The sequence below is a fragment of the Periplaneta americana genome, chromosome 15 (genome assembly GCF_040183065.1).
Source record: "Periplaneta americana isolate PAMFEO1 chromosome 15, P.americana_PAMFEO1_priV1, whole genome shotgun sequence".
Taxonomy (NCBI): domain Eukaryota; kingdom Metazoa; phylum Arthropoda; class Insecta; order Blattodea; family Blattidae; genus Periplaneta; species Periplaneta americana.
The window spans coordinates 105561499-105581080 of record NC_091131.1 but is presented as its reverse complement, the minus strand read 5'-3'; the positions used below and the strand labels follow the sequence as shown (position 1 = coordinate 105581080).

The 19582-nt window shown below is 35.2% G+C and overlaps 1 protein-coding gene across 1 annotated transcript in view; it reads right to left on the bottom strand.

The window, feature by feature from the left end:
• Window positions 1-19582, bottom strand: part of spg (dedicator of cytokinesis spg) — a 657455-nt gene that overhangs the window by 49680 nt on the left and 588193 nt on the right. Inside the window, exons 10-17 of the mRNA XM_069848787.1 lie at window positions 19111-19192; window positions 15311-15650; window positions 13102-13234; window positions 7480-7594; window positions 5225-5387; window positions 3184-3462; window positions 1701-1891; window positions 795-895 (exon numbers count right to left, since the gene is read on the bottom strand). Of these exons, the coding sequence (XP_069704888.1) occupies window positions 795-895; window positions 1701-1891; window positions 3184-3462; window positions 5225-5387; window positions 7480-7594; window positions 13102-13234; window positions 15311-15650; window positions 19111-19192 (1404 nt within the window). The remainder of the gene's footprint in view (window positions 1-794; window positions 896-1700; window positions 1892-3183; window positions 3463-5224; window positions 5388-7479; window positions 7595-13101; window positions 13235-15310; window positions 15651-19110; window positions 19193-19582) is intronic.

The window sequence follows — 19582 nt, the reverse complement described above, 5'->3', positions numbered from 1 at the left end:
TTAATCCAGTCTCTAACATCATATCCCACCGCCCTCAAATCCATTTTAATATTATCCTCCTATCTACTCTCGGCCTTCTCAAAGGTCTTTTTCCCTCCGGCCTCCCAGCTAACACTCTATATGCATTTCTGGATTCGCCCATATGTGCTACATGCCCTGTCCACCTCAAACGTCTGGATTTAATGTTCCCAATTATATTAGGTGAAGAATACAATGCGTGCAGATCTTCGTTGTGTAACTTTCTCCATTTTCCTGTAACTTCATCCCTCTTAGCCCCAAATATTTTCCCAAGAACCTTATTCTCAAACACCCTTAATCTCTGTTCTTCTCTCAAAGTGAGAGTCCAAGTTTCACAACCATACAGAACAATCGGTAATATAACTGTTTTATAAATTCTAACTTTCAGATTTTTTTACAGCAGAGTAGATGACAAAAGCTTCTCAACCGAATAATAACACGCATTTCCCATATTTATTCTGCGTTTAATTCCCTCCTGAGTGTCATTTATATTTGTTACTGCTGCTTCAAGATATTTGAATTTTTCTACCTCTTCGAAAGATAAATCTCCAATTTTTATGTTTCCATTTCGTACAATATTCTGGTCACGAGACATAATCATATACTTTGTCTTTTCGGGATTTACTTCCAAACCTATTGCTTTACTTGCTTCAAGTAAAATTTCCGTGTTTTCCCTAATCGTTTGTGGATTTTCTCCTAACATATTCACGTCATCCACATAGACGAAGTAGTTGATTATTCATGAAATAAACTTTTCTGTCTCTATGTACACTTACTTATATACAAGCGCAGCAGCAAAATGACCTTTGATATAGGCATCCATGACAGGTTTGAAGTGTTCAAACTTGCTGTCGTCCAGGAGACTGAAGATACTAACCTGCAAGATAAACAGAATACCCAATTATAATATATCAGTATGTAGTGACACATGACATTATACCGGCATTTTCAGAGATTATACCTAATGTCATTCTCAGTAAAATTATTCAAATGTCCATGGTCCTGTACCGAATATTTACGCAGTCATTTCTCACAGTGTTTACGCAGTCTAGCTTGACAAGACATGTGTAATGCAAAGTGAAGATGCCAACTAATTAGCTCACATTTCTTTTGTACGTCATTTAAACGTGTGATTCACATGCATATAGACAAATACATTAAAGAAGAAAGTAAAGGTTTTGAAAATCTGCTGTAAATTCGTCTTGTGCATAGAAAACAAACTCTACCAGATACAAACGTACCAGTATCATTCATAAAGCATTACCTATTCTTTTATAAATACCCTCAGTGAAACGAAATACCAAAAACTGTTTTTTCAGAGCATGCACTTATGAAATAATAAAATACTATTCATACTTCTTTAAGTATTCGTTTTGGTTTTCCATAATTTTGTTTCATAGTTGACAAATGACTACTGTCTTTTAATATCGACTGTTATAGCACATAATTATTGAGAACTAGACACAGATTCACATTAATATTTTTACTTATAATGATCTAAAAATTATTATTATTATTATTATTATTATTATTATTATTATTATTGCTGCTGCTGCTACTACTACTACTGCAGTATTTATAGTTAGACAAAGTTCATGACACTGCCAAATTCCAATAAAACAACCAAGGAAAATGAAATAATTACACAGGGATTTAATACTATAAATATGCAATAGACTTACTAAAGCATGGAAGACCAATCCTGAATGTGTAGTAGAATTGCCATCTTCTGTAGAAAACATAGAGAACAGGGCATCCAGCACATCTTGAAGAAATTTCACTAATTCTTCTCCATTTAGCCGCAACACACGACTCAGTGCTTCCTGAATCATTTCTGGGTGTTCCTTCCATTGAAGTAATGACAATAGGTCCACTGAGTGAAAAAAATTTCAGGATATACAAGAAAAATTATACATAAAATGGAAGGAAACAGTAATGCAATGAAACCTGAATTGAATTTTTATAAGACAAAAAATACATTATAAGTTGTTCCCGGTGACCAAGTAGTTACCATGCTTGTTATTAAATCCGAATTTCGAGGATTGTAACATGTTTGCATAAAGATTTGAGCAAGCATTTCGGCATATATTCGAATCCTGTTTAAAGTGATTATCTGATTAAGTTTTTTTCCCGAGATATTCTCCAAATTTAAGGTGAATGTCAGATAATCCCATAGGAATTCTCAGACTCATTTCGCCAAATACCACCTCACTATCACCAATTCCATCGTGCTAGATAACCTCACAATTGATGCAGTGTAGTTAAATAACTGATTAAAAAAGTTGTGTCTGTCCTTGATTCTATAGTATTGGTCGTCACTTAAAAATTCTAATCTTATTATCAACAATAATCTCACTAGAGGTTTTATTTATCTAGAGAAAATCAAAACTAGAGTGGGATTTAATTGACTATTAAATGATTAAAATAAAGTATATGAAGATTAGAAGAAATGAAGTACTCTAATACAATAAAATATTAACCGACTTACTAAAATTCTATTTCACTAATGTTAGCTTCACCAAAATGTTTGAATGGAGCCGCCATTTTCAGTTGACCATCTATGTAGTAAACAAAATGATGATCGCAAAGCATGTTTTATAGTACCGTGAAGAGTTTGCAGTTTTAAATGTTGGCAAACAAATGATAGGGTGGTGATAAAAACAGAAGAAAGTATATGAAGATTAGAAGAAATAAAGTATACTCTAATACAATAAAATAGGTATTAATTGACTTACTAAAATCCTATTTCACTAATGTTAGCTTCACCAAAACGTTTGAACAGAGCCGCCATTGTCAGTTGACTATGTGGGAAACAAATGACGATCGCAAAGCATGTTTTATAGTACCATAAAGAATTTGCAGTTTGAAATGTTGGCAAACAAAAAGGCAAATGCTAGGGAAGTGATAAAAACAAACAAATGCTAGGGAAGTGAAAAAAATTGTAGTGATAAACAGCCATGATTGGTTGAAACACGTCTTTTCGTACAGTTTTATTGGTAAAAAGTAGTATAACGTAGTAAAAGTGTAATAGTCAGAATAAAACTTCGGATCCAAAGGGAAGTATGGTAACCATTCTACTAAATACAACACAGACGTATGAAGGTTTCATTCAGTTAAATGCAAGTAATTATATTTTAAAACATCTGTAGAAATAAACTAGCATACCATTCTGTGTGAGTTTTGTTGAACAAAGCAGTGTGTGCACATAGACAGATTCTTTTGAGCTCCGACTGAATGCGCCAGTCGAGTTGGAAGAGATGTGAACACTTGTGTCCCGTGTGCTGCTCGGCAGCTGAAGGTACGAACTGGACTCCAGTCTGACTCTGTCCTCACATTTGTAGATGTAGAGCTCGTGTGTGCCATCCCTTAACGTTGCTCCACCTGCTTCCATTAGTCGGGCAAATGAGAAGCCAAATAGCTTCTTGTTGTCAGTTTTATCACGAGCTGGAATGTAATTGTGCATCTTAGAGTTTTCAGCATGAGACTTGATATTTTGTGCGATCAAAGTCAGAAAAGAATGTCACAGTGCAATAAAATACTTTAATTATATACAATTAATCCTCCTTTTGGGTTTCAGCTGTAAATATACCCACCACAATAAATACGATATGCGAAGGATTAATGTACATCTCTGCTAAGATATTATCTCGTACTTTGTAAAATTATATCCATTGCAACAAATGAAGTTCGTTAGGAAGTAATCTAATCTAACTGTGTAACTTTTAAATACCTACTATACTGAATAAATACTGTGTGTGTGTGTGTGTGTGTGTGTGTGTGTGTGTGTGTGTGTGTGTGTGTGAGTGTGTGTGTGTGTGTATCTAATGCTCTGGATTTAACAATGAAGTCATCATCCTTCTTGCTTCCCAATATTTTGATGGAAGGTCCACAAATGTCCTAAGAGTTTCACAATTAGCCAGGTGCTCCATCTCCATGTCCTCTTCTCTGGTGCACAGTAAGCATTTAGGTGAATTCAGTACTCCAATACGATGGAGGTGTTTACTGAGGCAATCATGACCATTAATCAATCTAAACATGGCCACGGCAGATTTTCGAGGTAGATCAGGAATTAGTTTTGGATCTTTGAATGATTCTTTCCATTTTGAATTTTGATGTTTTGCCTGTTCACTGTAACTTATTCTTTTTATGACTCGCTTTATTGATTCATATGGGAACTTGAAATTTGTTTTTAAGTTGATATAAGTTCCTTTCTTTGCTAACATATCTGCTTTCTCGTTACCGTTCAGTCAGCAGTGGACCGGGATCCATTGGAAGACCACTTTTTTATTTAGCATTTGAATCTGTTTTACCATGCAATGAATTTCTTTTACTTTTTCCATTTTAGGGGATGTAGTTGAGCTGATGGACTGGATTGCAGCTTTGGAGTCAGACAGGATGACTATGTTTTTGCACTGGTTTAGCCAAACAAATACATTTTGAAGTGATGTATAAATGGCTTCAACTTCGCCATCAAAATTTGTTGTTTGAATAAATACTGTAAACTGACTGAAAAAGAAGAATGTTTTGCTTTTAATAATGAGAAATAAGTTGTGTAATACTATATTGGTGGAAAGTTCATAGTTTTCTCAAGAAAATTCTGCCCCCCCCCCCCCCCAATGTTTAACACTCTCTTATTCGGCAACTATTGCGAACAGGATCGTGTTTTTTTGTCCATATCGATAGAAAATCTAATAAAGCATCATTTATCTCTCTGGTGTATAGGTGGACGGTTTTTATGTAAATTTAATTTAAAAACCATTTAATTTCAAGCCACTGACCGATGCAATCAGATTTCAACATTATAACCAGAGAGGGAGGCAGAAGACAGTTCATTGACCTCTTACATCTATATTACGATAAGAAAGGGGACTCTGCTAGCAGCGAGGTTGCCTGACTGCTGGAACTTCCAACTTAATTTTCTAATTAACAGTGCATTTAATCATAAAAAGTAAAGGGGATTACTTCATTCTTTAATTGCAAAATATCTCTTTTCATAAATAGAAGGACGTTACAGTACTGTTATATTGTTGCTCATATTTCGATAAAAAAGTCAAGCAACTTATTAAAACGATCTTATTATGACATATGATAATTGTAATGTAAATAAGGCAATAAGGCAGAGTTTTAAAAAGAAGGTTATATAAAAAAATTTCAAACAGATACTGTACATTTAATTAAATGCAAATAATAATAAGGATAAACTCACTTGAGCAATGTCTGTATTCAAGGCGAATATGTGAGCCATAAAACTTGTCTATAGGAACAGCCAATCGGATAGTTTCTGACCACCATGGAGAATTATGATGGTATACAATCATGGACTGATATTCATTCGTTCCATCCATGCCTGATGCACCCCATAGACAATTCTAAAACAGAACACATATCAATAAGATAAGTGTAAAATCTCAATGTAAAAGCCAAAAAATGAAATTAGATTTGTTTCAGAAGTTACTCTAAAATTATTTTTCATAATTCTCTAGGGTTGATTTTAATTCATTCATATTTAATTAATTATTACTAATAATATTGAAAAATCTAAATTATTGGTACAGAAAGTTTTATGAAAATAGTAAGAATAAACAATATTCTGAACACACAACTCAATTTCAAAACACATACACTCTTTGACTCTACACTATGAACGCACCCACACAGGAAACAAGAGGCGCCAACACCAACAACGACCAGTTCTGAAGATGACCCAAAATAGGTCGAAACATGTTAACAAGGTACGTTAAAATTTAACACAAGAAAGACTTATCATACATATTCCTAAGAATAAATGATCGAAAGGACTTATTACTTCGAAAAATGAGACTGTAATATTGTCATTCAAAAATATGCAGGTATAGATACCAAATTAGTAAAACTATTAACAATATATAGGAAACTTGTCTAAACTCAATCTGATGAAAACTAAGGTAACAACAAGGCTAAAATTTGACATTAAGGAGGCCTACTCTACTGTATTATTGCATATGGAGTTGAAACTTGGTAAGCTACAAATAGAGAACAAATAAGTTAACATCCATTAAAATAAATGGTTTATGAGGATTAATTGATTTTAGAAAATATAAAATAGAGCACACAAAAGTAACAGAAAATATGTAGTTATTGGTATTATTTAAAAAAATACTGTTCTGGTAATAATATCTCTGTATCGGCACATGGTGAAAATTTATTTTTCGCAACAAAGTAAAGGCATCCACATTCTGACCAAGAACGCCCAGGAGATTAAGGTAAAACCCTCTGCTTTCACAAACTCAGCTGATTAGTCAGTATTATATTTCAGCTACTATAATCTGGGGCAAGGGAAGAACAACCATCATATACTATTTCGATTTCTTTCTCATTAATAACAGGACTGTTAATAGAAAGGAAGAAGAAAGGTTAACACTTTCACTTTTGATAATATTGGTCTCCATTACGGTAATAACTAGTGACCTGAAAATTTCGCATTTGCGAAATCCGCGAATTTTTAAATTGTGGGGTAGAAAGTATTTTTCTTCATCTGTAAGGTGATTTAGCATGATTTTCTAGCAGAATTGAGAATGAGAAAAATTGCGAAATCAAGTCAAAATTGTTATTTAATAGCGATTTATCAGTAAAATTACATTGTATAAAAATTAAAGGCACTTTTTAAATACCGTACTTAGAACATGTCAATCTATTATTTCTTTATCAATTATTGTGCTCCTGATTGGATAAATTTAAAAAATGAAGGTCCAATAACTGATAACGTAATATCGAATATCAAGTTCTATATTCGATAAAGGCTTAGCTAAAATGCATTGCGACAGTTTACTCAGGCATTTGCTTTTCAGATAGCAGCAGAGTTGGATAGTTATTCTAGTTATATTGACAGAGTTGGTTCAATATGTGAGACACGTGCTCCTTCGTCACTCCATTCTGAAACTTGTAAGGAGAGAAGGAGAGAGAGAGAGATCCTTTGCCTTCGCCAGGGATGAACTCATTAGTCACTCTGGAAAATTTGACAACTTGATTCTGTTATATCTACAGTCTAAAATTAACTTAAAAATGTTGATAGGACATGATACACCTGCCCTGTATTACCAACAATTAATAAATTAAATTAATTTTTATTGATACCAGAACTTCGAAAGGTTGTCATAGCTCTTTCTAGACTCACGACATCATATGATTACTTAGAAGTTCACCCACGTATAGGCCTACAGTTTTGTAAACATAAGAACTCATGAGTAGGTAACATCTTGAACTCTGCAGAGAATTCAATAATAGTGACTCAGTCAGTGACCTATACAAGGAAGAAAGAAGGCGAATGGAAGCTCTATGGGAAACAATTTTTACAGTCAATCTGATTTTTATAACATATAGCGACTATATTTTATCACATTATTAAGCCTAAATAAATTTACCGTACACATTTACACAAAATAAAAATAATGCAGGCAATACGTTTTTAATCATGATACATACCTCCAAAACTTTTCCTTCCGAATCTAGTACTAGGATTGTTACTTCTATATTCTTCCCTGTCGATTTTCCTCCACGCTCAAACTCTCCTTTCTCCAAAGTCAGGTACAGATCATTTCTGAAATATAATACAGTACCGTGAATCTGATAATTATAAAGGTAATCTTCATCTTACGATGTTTGGGTGACATATATACGTCCGTTGATGTGACATATTAATGAATTAAGTTCATATATGCCATACGTGTTTCACTGCTTCCATTGCATACAGATCAAAGAAATAAATTATTTGCTATAGGAACTGACATTGGTGGCTCATGACCAATTTTGTTGGGAGTCCAAATAATTTGGAAAAACTAATATTTTTCTGTATTATTAAACTTACCTTAAATACAATGCATAACTGCAGTTTTGGAATGAGGAATGTATAGGCCATAGGGCGTGAAAAAGAGATAGAGGGATTAAGTACACCCTACAGTAGTCCAGTAGGAATTTTCTCTACTGCCTCTATCGCTGCAAGTACAAAGTAGCAACTTCACTGTGTATAACGGCCATATAACCCCCCCCCCCCTCACTCACCCACCGTTATCTCACTGAAACCATTTGCTGGGTGTTCAATCCTACATTTAGCGGTTTCTACTTGGCAAGTAACTTCTTCATCGATATGAGCACAACTCAACCAAATTTTGGTATGCAGATTAATATTAAAACACATATTCTTGGTTTTTACGAGTGAAAGGGAATAATATTTTGTAAAAAGAAAATTATATGGGGTTCAGTGAACCACTGGACTCAGTATGGGCTGCACCTGGAAATTGATTATTATTTAAGATGCTATACAAGGATTTCATGGTTCGATAACATGAACTCTGTGTGTGTGTGTGTGTGTGTGTGTGTGTGTGTCCAATGCCTACCCACTTCACTTACGTGATTCGGGTTCCGCATATTGCGGATAGATGGCAGGACTGTGACCCATTTTTCAAGTTGCACATCACTTCAGCGAGTCATGCTGTGCATGATCTGTATTTGTGAAGAGTTTTGTCCAGAGGTAAGTGGTGCGAAATTTTTGGGATTTTTTATTCATCACAGATTTTGACTGTAGGATGCAGGATTCTTCTACATCTATGGCACCACCATGTTGTACATGGTGAAAGTCTTAAATCATACACGCATAATTAGAAGAAAACTGGGGATTAAGTTTGCAGAAAATCAAAATATAACAACTAAGAAGCTACGACGGCATCATGCAAATGGAAGACAATAATATTCTTAAACAAATTACAAAATTAAATTTACGATGGAATACAGTGTCTCCGAGAATGAATAGTGAGTTTCATGAGGTTACTGTGAAGCATGTATTATGTATAATGGATTGAAAGTGATTTTATTTAATTCAGTAACTCAAAAAAAATTGCGTTCATGTGTTGTTATTTTCTGCCATTGTTGTTGTCATCGTCATAATAAAGTAATTGTTAAATTTATATGTTGAAATAAACAGCGTGTAGGTAATTATAAGTATGGACACTTCGCATTGGTACCTTTGATGTAGTGACTGATTTCAGTGACCTTCAAACCAGTTTGAGCGTGAGATTTTACTTTTTCCCTAGAATTGGCACTGACATCACACCAATTAGCAGTCGACACAGCGGAAATATTATAACACATACAATTAATACATCTAGGTACATTATGCACTCAAATAAAATAAATTGGACTGATGAAGTAATAAATCCGTCATTATCTGTAATGTCTAGACTCTAGAATTCCTTTATAATGAGAATTGAGACACTGACCCCATCAACAATTAAAATATGTAATGATTTGATAGCGCTCAAAATGGAAAAACAAAACTTCTATGAGAAATAAAAACCATATGCCTATACAGTAACTTATATTGTATACGAATATTAAACAAATTTGATACATAATTTTATAGTGTACTACATTATTTTATAATATAATTTATTATACATAAAACATAAAAATTATTATTACAGCTAGTTCATCACTGAGAAATAAGGAAAAGCTGTTAACTTGAATTTATTGGAAGCAAAGCTGTTACTGGATTATGCAGAAAGCTGGCGATGTTTGGATCCTGTGTCTCAACTCTTATAATCAATTATTATCGAAGAATTCTTGCATGTGCTTGATTACACTAACCTCTACCACTTGAAAGTGGAACTAAATGACGACAAACCGCATGAACACAGAAAAAGAGAACAGGAAAATTCGCTCTGTGTCCATTCTATATAATCCCTATTCACTGAAATAAATGCATTGAGAAATCAAATTCTCCTAAAAAAATGTCAATATTTGGTGTGACATAATGCATAACTAGATTTTTCGGTCTATTTCTTTTCTGAAACCAACATCAACCTCACATACAGTACTAGATATCTTTCTCTTTCCTCAAATCGAGAAAATGGAAGGCGCTTGGTTTCAGATAATCTTTCAACAAGGTGAAGCACCACTCCATTTTGCGAATCATGTGTAAGAACCGCTGATTTTCAGAGTGATGGATTGGCAGAAATCAGGGGCGTATTTTGCGGGCTACCGGGGCTACCGGCGGTAGCCCAAGGAAATTACAAAAGAAAAAGTTTATAATATAACATAATGTAATAATTTTGTATTATTAGTTTTACCATAGTAATTAAAATTAAAGTAATTGTTAGATATATTTTGTGTGATAATAGGGTCAGCGGTAGCCCAAACCCTTTAACCAGTATACGCCACTGGCAGAAATGCATCTATCCTGTGGTCCGCAAGAAGTCATGATCTTACTCCATGAGACTTCTTCCTGGGGAATTATGACAAAAATAAGGTTTACAGTAAAGACATTCTGAATCTTAATCGTCGTCAAAGAAAAATCAATTTGAGAAGCAATTGGAAGTGCTACTCCAGACGTTCTTGCCAGACTGGTAACTGAAATTGAATTTTACATCTTGATTACACCACTTTTAACGTCATATCAGTAATAAAAAAATACATATTTTATTCCTAATATGAAATTGGATATTGTTATGACAAGTGACATGCTGTTAATGGTGTGCATATTGAAACTTAATAATATTGTTCGGAATTTTTGAGTTACTGAATTAAACAGAAACAATTCCAATCCATTACACATAGTACATACTTCACAATAACCTCATGAAACCCTATCATTCTTTCTCGGAGACCTGTCTATGGATAGATGGACTCAGGTGAAGTGTGAAGAACAGGAATTTAATGCATTACGAATGTGTGGCCCGAAATTGCTGAAAAAAAGAGAGTAAAGTATTTAGACTGTGAAAAACCAGTAGGTAGTAACTCATTGCACAAAAAATTTGTGGCTGCAATTTCCTGACAATATTCAAGTTTTGTGTTGACCTTCAAGGATTTTTTACTTCTTACAACCTATGAGATACAACTGAAAACGTTTTGATAATAACTGACTGTCGAATTCATCTAACAGTCATGTACAAGTAAATGCTCAACAAAATTCGACCAATAGATGTTATTGTCTAATGCTTGGCCCTTGGCAGTGAAGCCATTAGCACTCTTGCTGTTCAGTATTTTTCTATTATGGATCCAGAAAGTAGAGCATTACAGGTTTGAAGATGGTTTTCAGTCACTTCTTCTTCTTGATCACGTAGAGAGCAGTTTGGGTTACTGTAAATTCCAATTTTGTTTAAGGGCTTCACTAAACAGTTGTGTTCTGTGATAAGTCTGAATTTTTCTACTAAACTTTTGCGAGGTGCTTGAGGGATGGTTTATGTTTTATTAATAATGATATTCTACCTTTTGTCCTTGGCTTTATTGTGTAATTCTTGGTTGTACTGGTCTTTGTATCTGTTTTTAATTTTTTTTATGGATATGAAGGGTAAATTTTCATTTTTCTTTTAAGGTAGATCACAGCCTTTCTTTGCAAGAAAATCAGCAGTCTCGTTGCCAGATATTCCACAATGTGCTGGTATCCATTGTAGTTGTACTTCTTTTTTGTAGTTTCTGAAGATGTTGAGTCATTTGAAGCATTCTTTAATTTGGACTGACATACAGTAGAATCCCTCTTATCCGGCACCAAAGGGACCAGGCTACTTCCAGATACGAGATTTTGCCGGATAATTGAATAAATAACGGTATATACAAAAAAAAAAGGTTCGTATTTCATGGTGCCAAATGTTGAAACACCAGCCATATGAAGCTTATTTCTCTATCACTTTCTCATAACTGAATAAACATAAAAATTGTGTAAATTTTCATTATTAAAACACATCACACAACACAAATAATACACAATTTTAGGTTCGAATATTCACTGAAAATTAAAGTTCGTGCGAACTTCCTAATATGGCAACACTGATGGCCCGAATATAATTAAATAAACATAAAAACCGTGTGGATTTTGTTTATTAAAACGCATCACACCAGACAAATAATACACTAATTTTAGGTTCGAATATTCCCTGAAAATGAAAGTTTGTGCGAATTTCCTAATGTGGCAAAACTGACGGCCCAGAGTGTGGCAATGTGGTGGATTCAAATTTTTTCTTTTGGCTCAGCCAAAAGTGCCGTTGTTTTGGTATTGCCTGTTATTTGGATGCCTGATACGAGGGATTTTACTGTATTTTTATTTGAATTTATAGTTTGAATTGCTGCTTTGGAGTCACAGAAGATAACAACTTTTTAAAATTTATCTATTCAGTATAAAAGCTGTTGGAAGGAGATGTGGATAGCTGTTATTTCTGCATCAAAGTTCGTTGTATGTTGTCCAACTGGATGGTATAATGAAAATAGTGGGCATGTTATTCCTGATCCTGAATATACTTACAATCACTCACATCTGACACACAAAACGCAAGACAGTTGAAAATTTAATATAATATACTAAATTACGAGAGTGCACTATAAATTCTCTGTGACTATGGCTATCTATTCATTGTATGCAATATCAAATATGAGTAGGTCCAAAATGAAAATAGGAAGAACTTTGATGGATGCCTTGTTTCAGCAATTTACCAAGCACAAAATCACCCCTCAACAGGCAATTTGGAAAATTAAGAGTGCATGCTTACTGTTAGTGCACTGATTTAAGTATATGTCAAGGAAGAGAAATATATCGAAAAATTAATATATATTTTCAAATAACTAGTGGTTGTACAAATCTGCACCCTATGTCGAAAGCTGCTGTCGAAGAAAGCCATGAATGTATGAAAGAATTCCTGATAATAATAATAATAATAGAAGCATGGGATGTCATACCTAAGCTTAATGCACTGACTTTGTATATCCTAAATTAAGAGAATGCTTCTAATCACAATAAATCTACACTTGTTATTTCAGGAACATCATTATTATGTAATATAAGCAGTAATTTAGTTGGACCATAACGCACCTGAACGCTGTTCTGGAAAATACATATTAATGCATATCATAGACATGGGGATGCCAACAAGACATCCGGTATGAGTTCATTTGACGATTAATAAATCAATAAGGTGAGTTCCTGTAAATATTTTTTTCTAACTAAATCACTGAATATAAGGATTAAACTCTAAATGCTAAAACATGCATTATAACTGAAATGATAATAAATTCACCGTAATTGATATGTTAAATTTATAGTGCAGAATATTTACAACTAACCTTACATCTCCAGGCATAATGACATCAGAAAAACCTAGTTTCTTTGTAAGGGAAATATTTTTAAACAATAAAGGATTCTCTTCTCGGACTTGGGGTAACTCTCCATGTAACATCTTCAGCGAGATCACAATACCTGGAACACCACATTTCAAAAACAACTATAGGTCTTATACATTTGTTCATTTTAAAAACTTACGAGTATCTTCTTCGTAATGTCAAAATACAGATTTCTAGAATTTAGAAGATGGTGATTATAACATCGAAACTAGTCAAACAGGTAAAATAACACCATAATTTAAATATTAACACAGTGAAGTAGTTACTCATTTAATTTAAATAACTTAATAGTTCATCAGCAATTATACAGAATGTAAACAATATAAACTGTCAAAAAATACTGGTGTAGAGCATAAATAACTGAAGAAAAACGTCACACAATGTTTTTATTTATTTATTTTTTGTAACTTTCAAGTTTTCCCAGAAAAAATGTGTTTGTGAGTCTAACTTTTTGGAAAAGAGAATAGACAGTCATTATTTATTTTGCCCAATACTTATGCTGAAGCAGTCGTTTGTTATTCTGTCGTGTCTCTGATTTGTATTGGTATGTGTTGGGTTCAAGGTCTTGGCAACAACATTCACGTTCAGCCGAAATGTAAACAAATAATTAGAGTACTATCAGTCTTAGAAACATGGTATTTTACAAATTAAAAACAAAATTACAAGAAATATTAAATTTTACTAGACATTTTGTTGAACAGACTGATATGTACTGTCTATCAGGGGTGGCTTTAGGGGTAGTGCCCTCGTGTCATGGCACTGCCAATCACCTCTGTAAGGGCATGCACAAAAGTGTTTTGTAATCCATTCAATGGAGCTTCACGGTGGTGCAAAGGGCAAGGGAAAAGGTCTTATCCATGCCATTCAGTTGATAACTCGATTCGAGATGGCAGCACTAAATAACGAATATTTGTTCCATGCCAGGGCTAACTTTCTTGCCGAAAAATACGTTATTCAAAAGAGCGTGAGCGTACAGAAAACAATGCAGTATCTGGCGTCATATATTTTATTATGCATATATGGGCTACACCCAGAAAGTCAAAAGGAGGATAGCAATGGCAAAGGAAGCTTTTAATAGAAAAAGGAACATCTTCTGCGGACCTCTGGAAAAAGAACTGAGGAAGAGACTAGTAAAGTGCTTTGTGTGGAGTGTGGCATTGTATGGGGCAGAAATATGGACATTACGACGAAATGAAGAGAAACGAATAGACGCATTTGAAATGTGGATATGGAGAAGAATGGAACATATGAAGTGAACAGACAGAATAAGAAATGAAATTGTGTTGGAAAGAGTGGGTGAAGAAAGAATGATGCTGAAACTGATCAGAAAGAGAAAAAGGAATTGACTGGGTCACTGGCTGTGAAGAAACTGCCTACTGAAGGATGCATTGGAAGGACTGGTGAATGGAAGAAGAGTTCGGAGCAGAAGAAGATTTCAGATGATAGACGACATTAAGATATGTGGATCATATGAGGAAACAAAGAGGAAGGCAGAAAATAGCAAAGACTGGAGAAAGCTGAGTTTGCAGTGAAGAACCTGGTTTCTTCATCATAATAGACAAACAGAAAGTAAAAGACTAACTCTAGATCTGAACATGTAAATAAAAAAATGCTAAAATGTTTATGCAACAAACAAATGGATTTGTTGATGTGATATTAAAAATTCTTTGTTCTGCTTTCCTCGTGTTCTTTTTGGTTGCATTTGGCACTGGTCTAAAAAAGGTGTGATGGATTTAATTCACATCTGGTAACAAGATCCCCAATTTTAGTCAGAAAGTCATTGGACTCTTTGCTGAAAATTACAGGAAAATAGAATTCAAGTATAGAATAGTTTTGAAAACTTCAAAATTCTGTGAATTTATTATACTATTTTATTACCAGGTCTATTATTATTATTATTATTCTATTATTATTATTATTATTATTATTATTATTATTATTATTATTATTATTATTATAAAATGATACATTATCGTTACTTTTCGTTTCTGACTTGAATATCCTGACACTATTTAGACAAAGTGGCTTCAGCCGCCACTGCTGTCTATATAATTTTGGGAGTTAATATCGTTTACACCCTGTATAAGTGTTAAAAGAATCAAGAATGAAGTATAATTAAAAGTTAAAATAGATATGGTACTTAGCCACTTACCATAGTTGGGTTGCCCTGAAAGTGGGTTGTATTTGTTGCTCTGCTTTTTGATGATGAGCTCGTGGAGCTGATGAAAGTCTTTCTCCTCTCCTTGATAAACTTTGAACGTGAATTCACGTTCGTCATTAGCACCTGCAGGTGGAGAGTCCTTGTTCAAAAGGACATCGTTAATATTGAGTACCGCACAGCCATGTGGCCTTTTGAACAGCTGGTGTGCAGGGACAGTATGACTGGATGAACTTGACGACTTCTTGGACGAGTCTGAGTACAGCATTCGGCCCATCCTCATCACGTGGGCCACCAACCACATATCACAGGTGAGATCTGCATTACCCAGGTCCTGTTAATAAATCACAAGTGTTGCAGTATCCACAGGTCAAAGGAACAATTTTAAGATCAATCAACTATCAAATTCCTATTTAATAATTTCATATTCTAACTGCTAACACCAATGTATCTGCTTTGTTTGTTTGAGAAGTTCAGTGGTTTAACATTTCCCTAATGAGATGCCTATAATGCTGCGATAATTTCCATGCTTATCCTCCTGGATGAAGGTAATAACATTCAATGCAGGAAAATACCTTATGCACAGCCTCCATTTTTAGTAGATTCAATGTACTGATATGTGAATGATCTTTTTGTTCATGAACAAAGCTAAATAAATGCAAAATTCTATTAATCCTGTGCCCAAGCCTGCCATATTCCGTTTTTAAGTCTTGGTATAGTGAGATGAACATAAGAACAGCTCTGATAGTTATCCACAGATTCCCAAACAAGTGCCAGCCAATGTTGCATGTGACTGGAAATTTTACATTGTCTAGTCTTGTAAGAATTAGGCTGTTCTATATATAAGTACTGTACTTAAAAGTTAAAATTTTAGTAAGAGAAACTAAAATAGCATACCACATACTTTCCTTTAGCATGAAATGTAGATCAATTTCTGGAACTTATCTTCTCCATCTTCATATCAGAGCCAAATTTCTATACCCTAATGAGCTTAATTAAAATATTCTAGACTTGATAATTCATTGTTTTTTTTTTTTTTTTTTTGGGAGCATTGTCACAGCAAGTGTAAATTTTCACCCAATTGACACCATGACATCAGGTGTTGGTTCCAATTCTCATACATAATATCTGCCAGTTATTTGCGTCTGTTCTGCATGTTCCAAGTACGTCTTTGTTTCATGTTTTATTAAGTGAATTTTTTCTGTGATTTCAGTGTTATGTACTTGTTTGCATGTATATTGCGACTTTCCAATCTCGTGATATCACAATCGACTTATGCTACCATCATCATCATCATCATCATCATCATCGTGGTCTTCGTCGTCGTCGTCGTCGTCGTCGTCGTCGTCATCATCATCATCATCATCATCATCATCATCATCATCATCATCATCATCATCGTTGTCGTTGTCACCATTTGGTGAGGTGTAGGACTTTCTGTCAATTGCAGTGTGAAAATAATGAAAATAATGAGTGACTATGCTCGTTGATAGTGACATCTGCATTGAGCTCACACAACTAAATAATGTTAATATAGTGTGCTTTACAAAATCTCATAATGCTGCCTTAAACTGTCATGCCAAATTAATTTCAGTAAAATTATCGAAGTGTAAGTATAACATACATTACGATAATAATTGTGGTGGTGTCTACTGCGAAAGTATGAAAACATGTTGATTTAAAATCTCAGTGACTCAAAGTCTTTTATACAGGATGAGTTTTAAGTCCCCCTACAAACTTCAGAGGATGATTCCTGACTGAAAATAGAGCACAAAAGTTCATATCACCTTGTGTCCGGAAATGCATAGTTTCCACTGTAGATGGCACTGACAACATTCTCTCATAACTTGCAGTGTGCATTTTGTGTGTTGAAAATAGTATGATTTAAGCAACGTAGAAGCACAATGGTCCGGTATTCATTCCAGGAACAAGCCGAGACAGTATTCGTGTATAGCCAAGACGTGGAAACGGACGAGAGGCAGCACGGATGTACCGACCCACGTACTCTGACGACAGCACCACTCACATCACACAACATTTGGTGCCATTTTTCGGCGTTTGTGTGAGCATGGGTCCTTTGAGACTGACGAACATGCGAGCGGCCGCAGACTATGCATACATCAGATGTGGAGGAACATGTTCTCCATGATTTTGAAAACAACCCTGGTACAAGCTCCAGGCAAGTGGCCCGCCAACATGGTGTAAGTCAAAGGACGGTTATCTGTATCCTACATGACAACCACTATTATCCCTATCACCTCCAACGTGTACAGGGATTATCACAGGCGGATTTTCCTCCATGGGAAAGATTCTGTCGCTGGTTTCTGCAACAGACCATCACCATTATGGGATTTCTATCTTCAGTCCTCTTCACCGATGAAGCGACCTTTGGTAGAAATGGCATCATTAACCTACATAATCGTCATCTGTGGGCTACAGAAAATCCTCACGGAATGCTTGAAGCATCTCATCAGCAGCAGTTCAGCATCAATGATGGGCAGAGGTAATTGGCAACTGCCTACTTGGGCCAGTTCTTCTTCCACAATGCCTGAACGGAGAAACGTAACTGGACTTCCTGCGAAACACTCTGCCTCCATTGCTGAAGAATGTGCCTTTCACAACACGACAGGCAATGTGGCCGCAACACGATGTAACGCCAGTCCACTTCCGCATTGATGTTCGCCAACACCTCAACAACATCTTCCCCAGACGTTGGATAGGACGTGGAGGCCCTGTTACATGGCCTGCTCGATCACCGGACTTAAACCCCCTGGATTTTTACTTGTGGGGGCATCTGAAAGGCATTGTGTACGGTGAGACTGTTCCTGATGTTGAGACCCTTGAACAGCGTATCCATGTAGCCTGTGACCTATTCAGACACAGGCCAGAACATTCGAACGAGTGAGGCAATCCACAATGCGACGTATGAACGCGTGCATTGCATCCCATGGAGGCCACTTTGAACATTTGTTGTGACATGGATGAGATTCAGGCCATGTAGGCCTACTGTGTGCCAGGGCTCTTTGTTTGATGTTGTTCTTCAGTGCCATCTATCGTGGAAACTGTGCATTCCGGACACAAGGTGATATGAACTTTTGTGCTCCATTTTCAATCAGGAATCACCCCCTGAAGTTTGTTAGTAGACTTAAAACTCACCCTGTATAAAATGAAACCAACTAACATGTGAGGTTACACATTGAAAAAGGATACCAAGTAAGCTAGAACAATTTTAAAGAGCCAATGATTTTCTTGTCAAGTGCTCAGCAATTCTTTCCTTGAGATTTGGTCCTGATTCATTGCCTAAATTCTCCAGCTATGATTCTGACAGCTTTATATATGACAAAAGTATTCTGCCTCCACCATGGCTATGAGTTTCGCCACCAAAATTTTCTGTCAGGATTTAGTTCTTGTTAAAATGCATTATATATTACAACTCCTTCCATTCATTCATTCATTCATTCATTCATAATGTTCTGCCCAAGGGCAGATCTTTCACTGCAAACCCAGCTTTCTCCAATCTTTCCTATTTTCTGTCTTCCTCTTTATCTCCTCATATGATCCATGTATCTTAATGTCGTCTATCATCTGATATCTTCTTCTGCCCTGAACTCTTATCCCATCATTCCTTCCAGTGCATCCTTCAGTTTCAGCCAATGACCTAACCAATTCCTTTTCCTCTTCCTGATTAGTTTCAGCATCACTCTTTCTTCACCCACTCTTGGCAACACAACTCCTTTGTCTACCACAAATCTCAAGATCTAAACGTGATCAAATTACAATTTATGCCTACTTACCGTAAAAATAGTACAATTACTATGCAGCTTCTCAACGTAGTTGGAGAAACCCTCCTTGGATATCCTGACTAGAAAACGTTCACTGTAAAAGTAAAAGCATGATTCATTAGTAATAAAACTATAATGTATTCTTTGCTTGCTAGGTCAGACTCTTGTACACTACTGGTACCATTGCAGAACATGCACACGTGCAACTGATATCAAACTGAAAATTTAACAAATGCATGAGATGTTTCACATTGGAAGTGGTTTAAAGTGATTTAAATAGGCTACCTGCTTCCATACGAATTCTTAGAAAATCCAATTTACTCGAAAACTGTGCGCCGGGAACTGGTCCCTTTTCATATGTACGCACACATACTGTATAAGTTTCCCCTTAATGTCTTTTGAATCAAACTGTAAGGCCACGTCTCAAAGCTTAAATCTATACTACACACTAGTGAATACCAACTAGCTGACTAGTAAACTACAC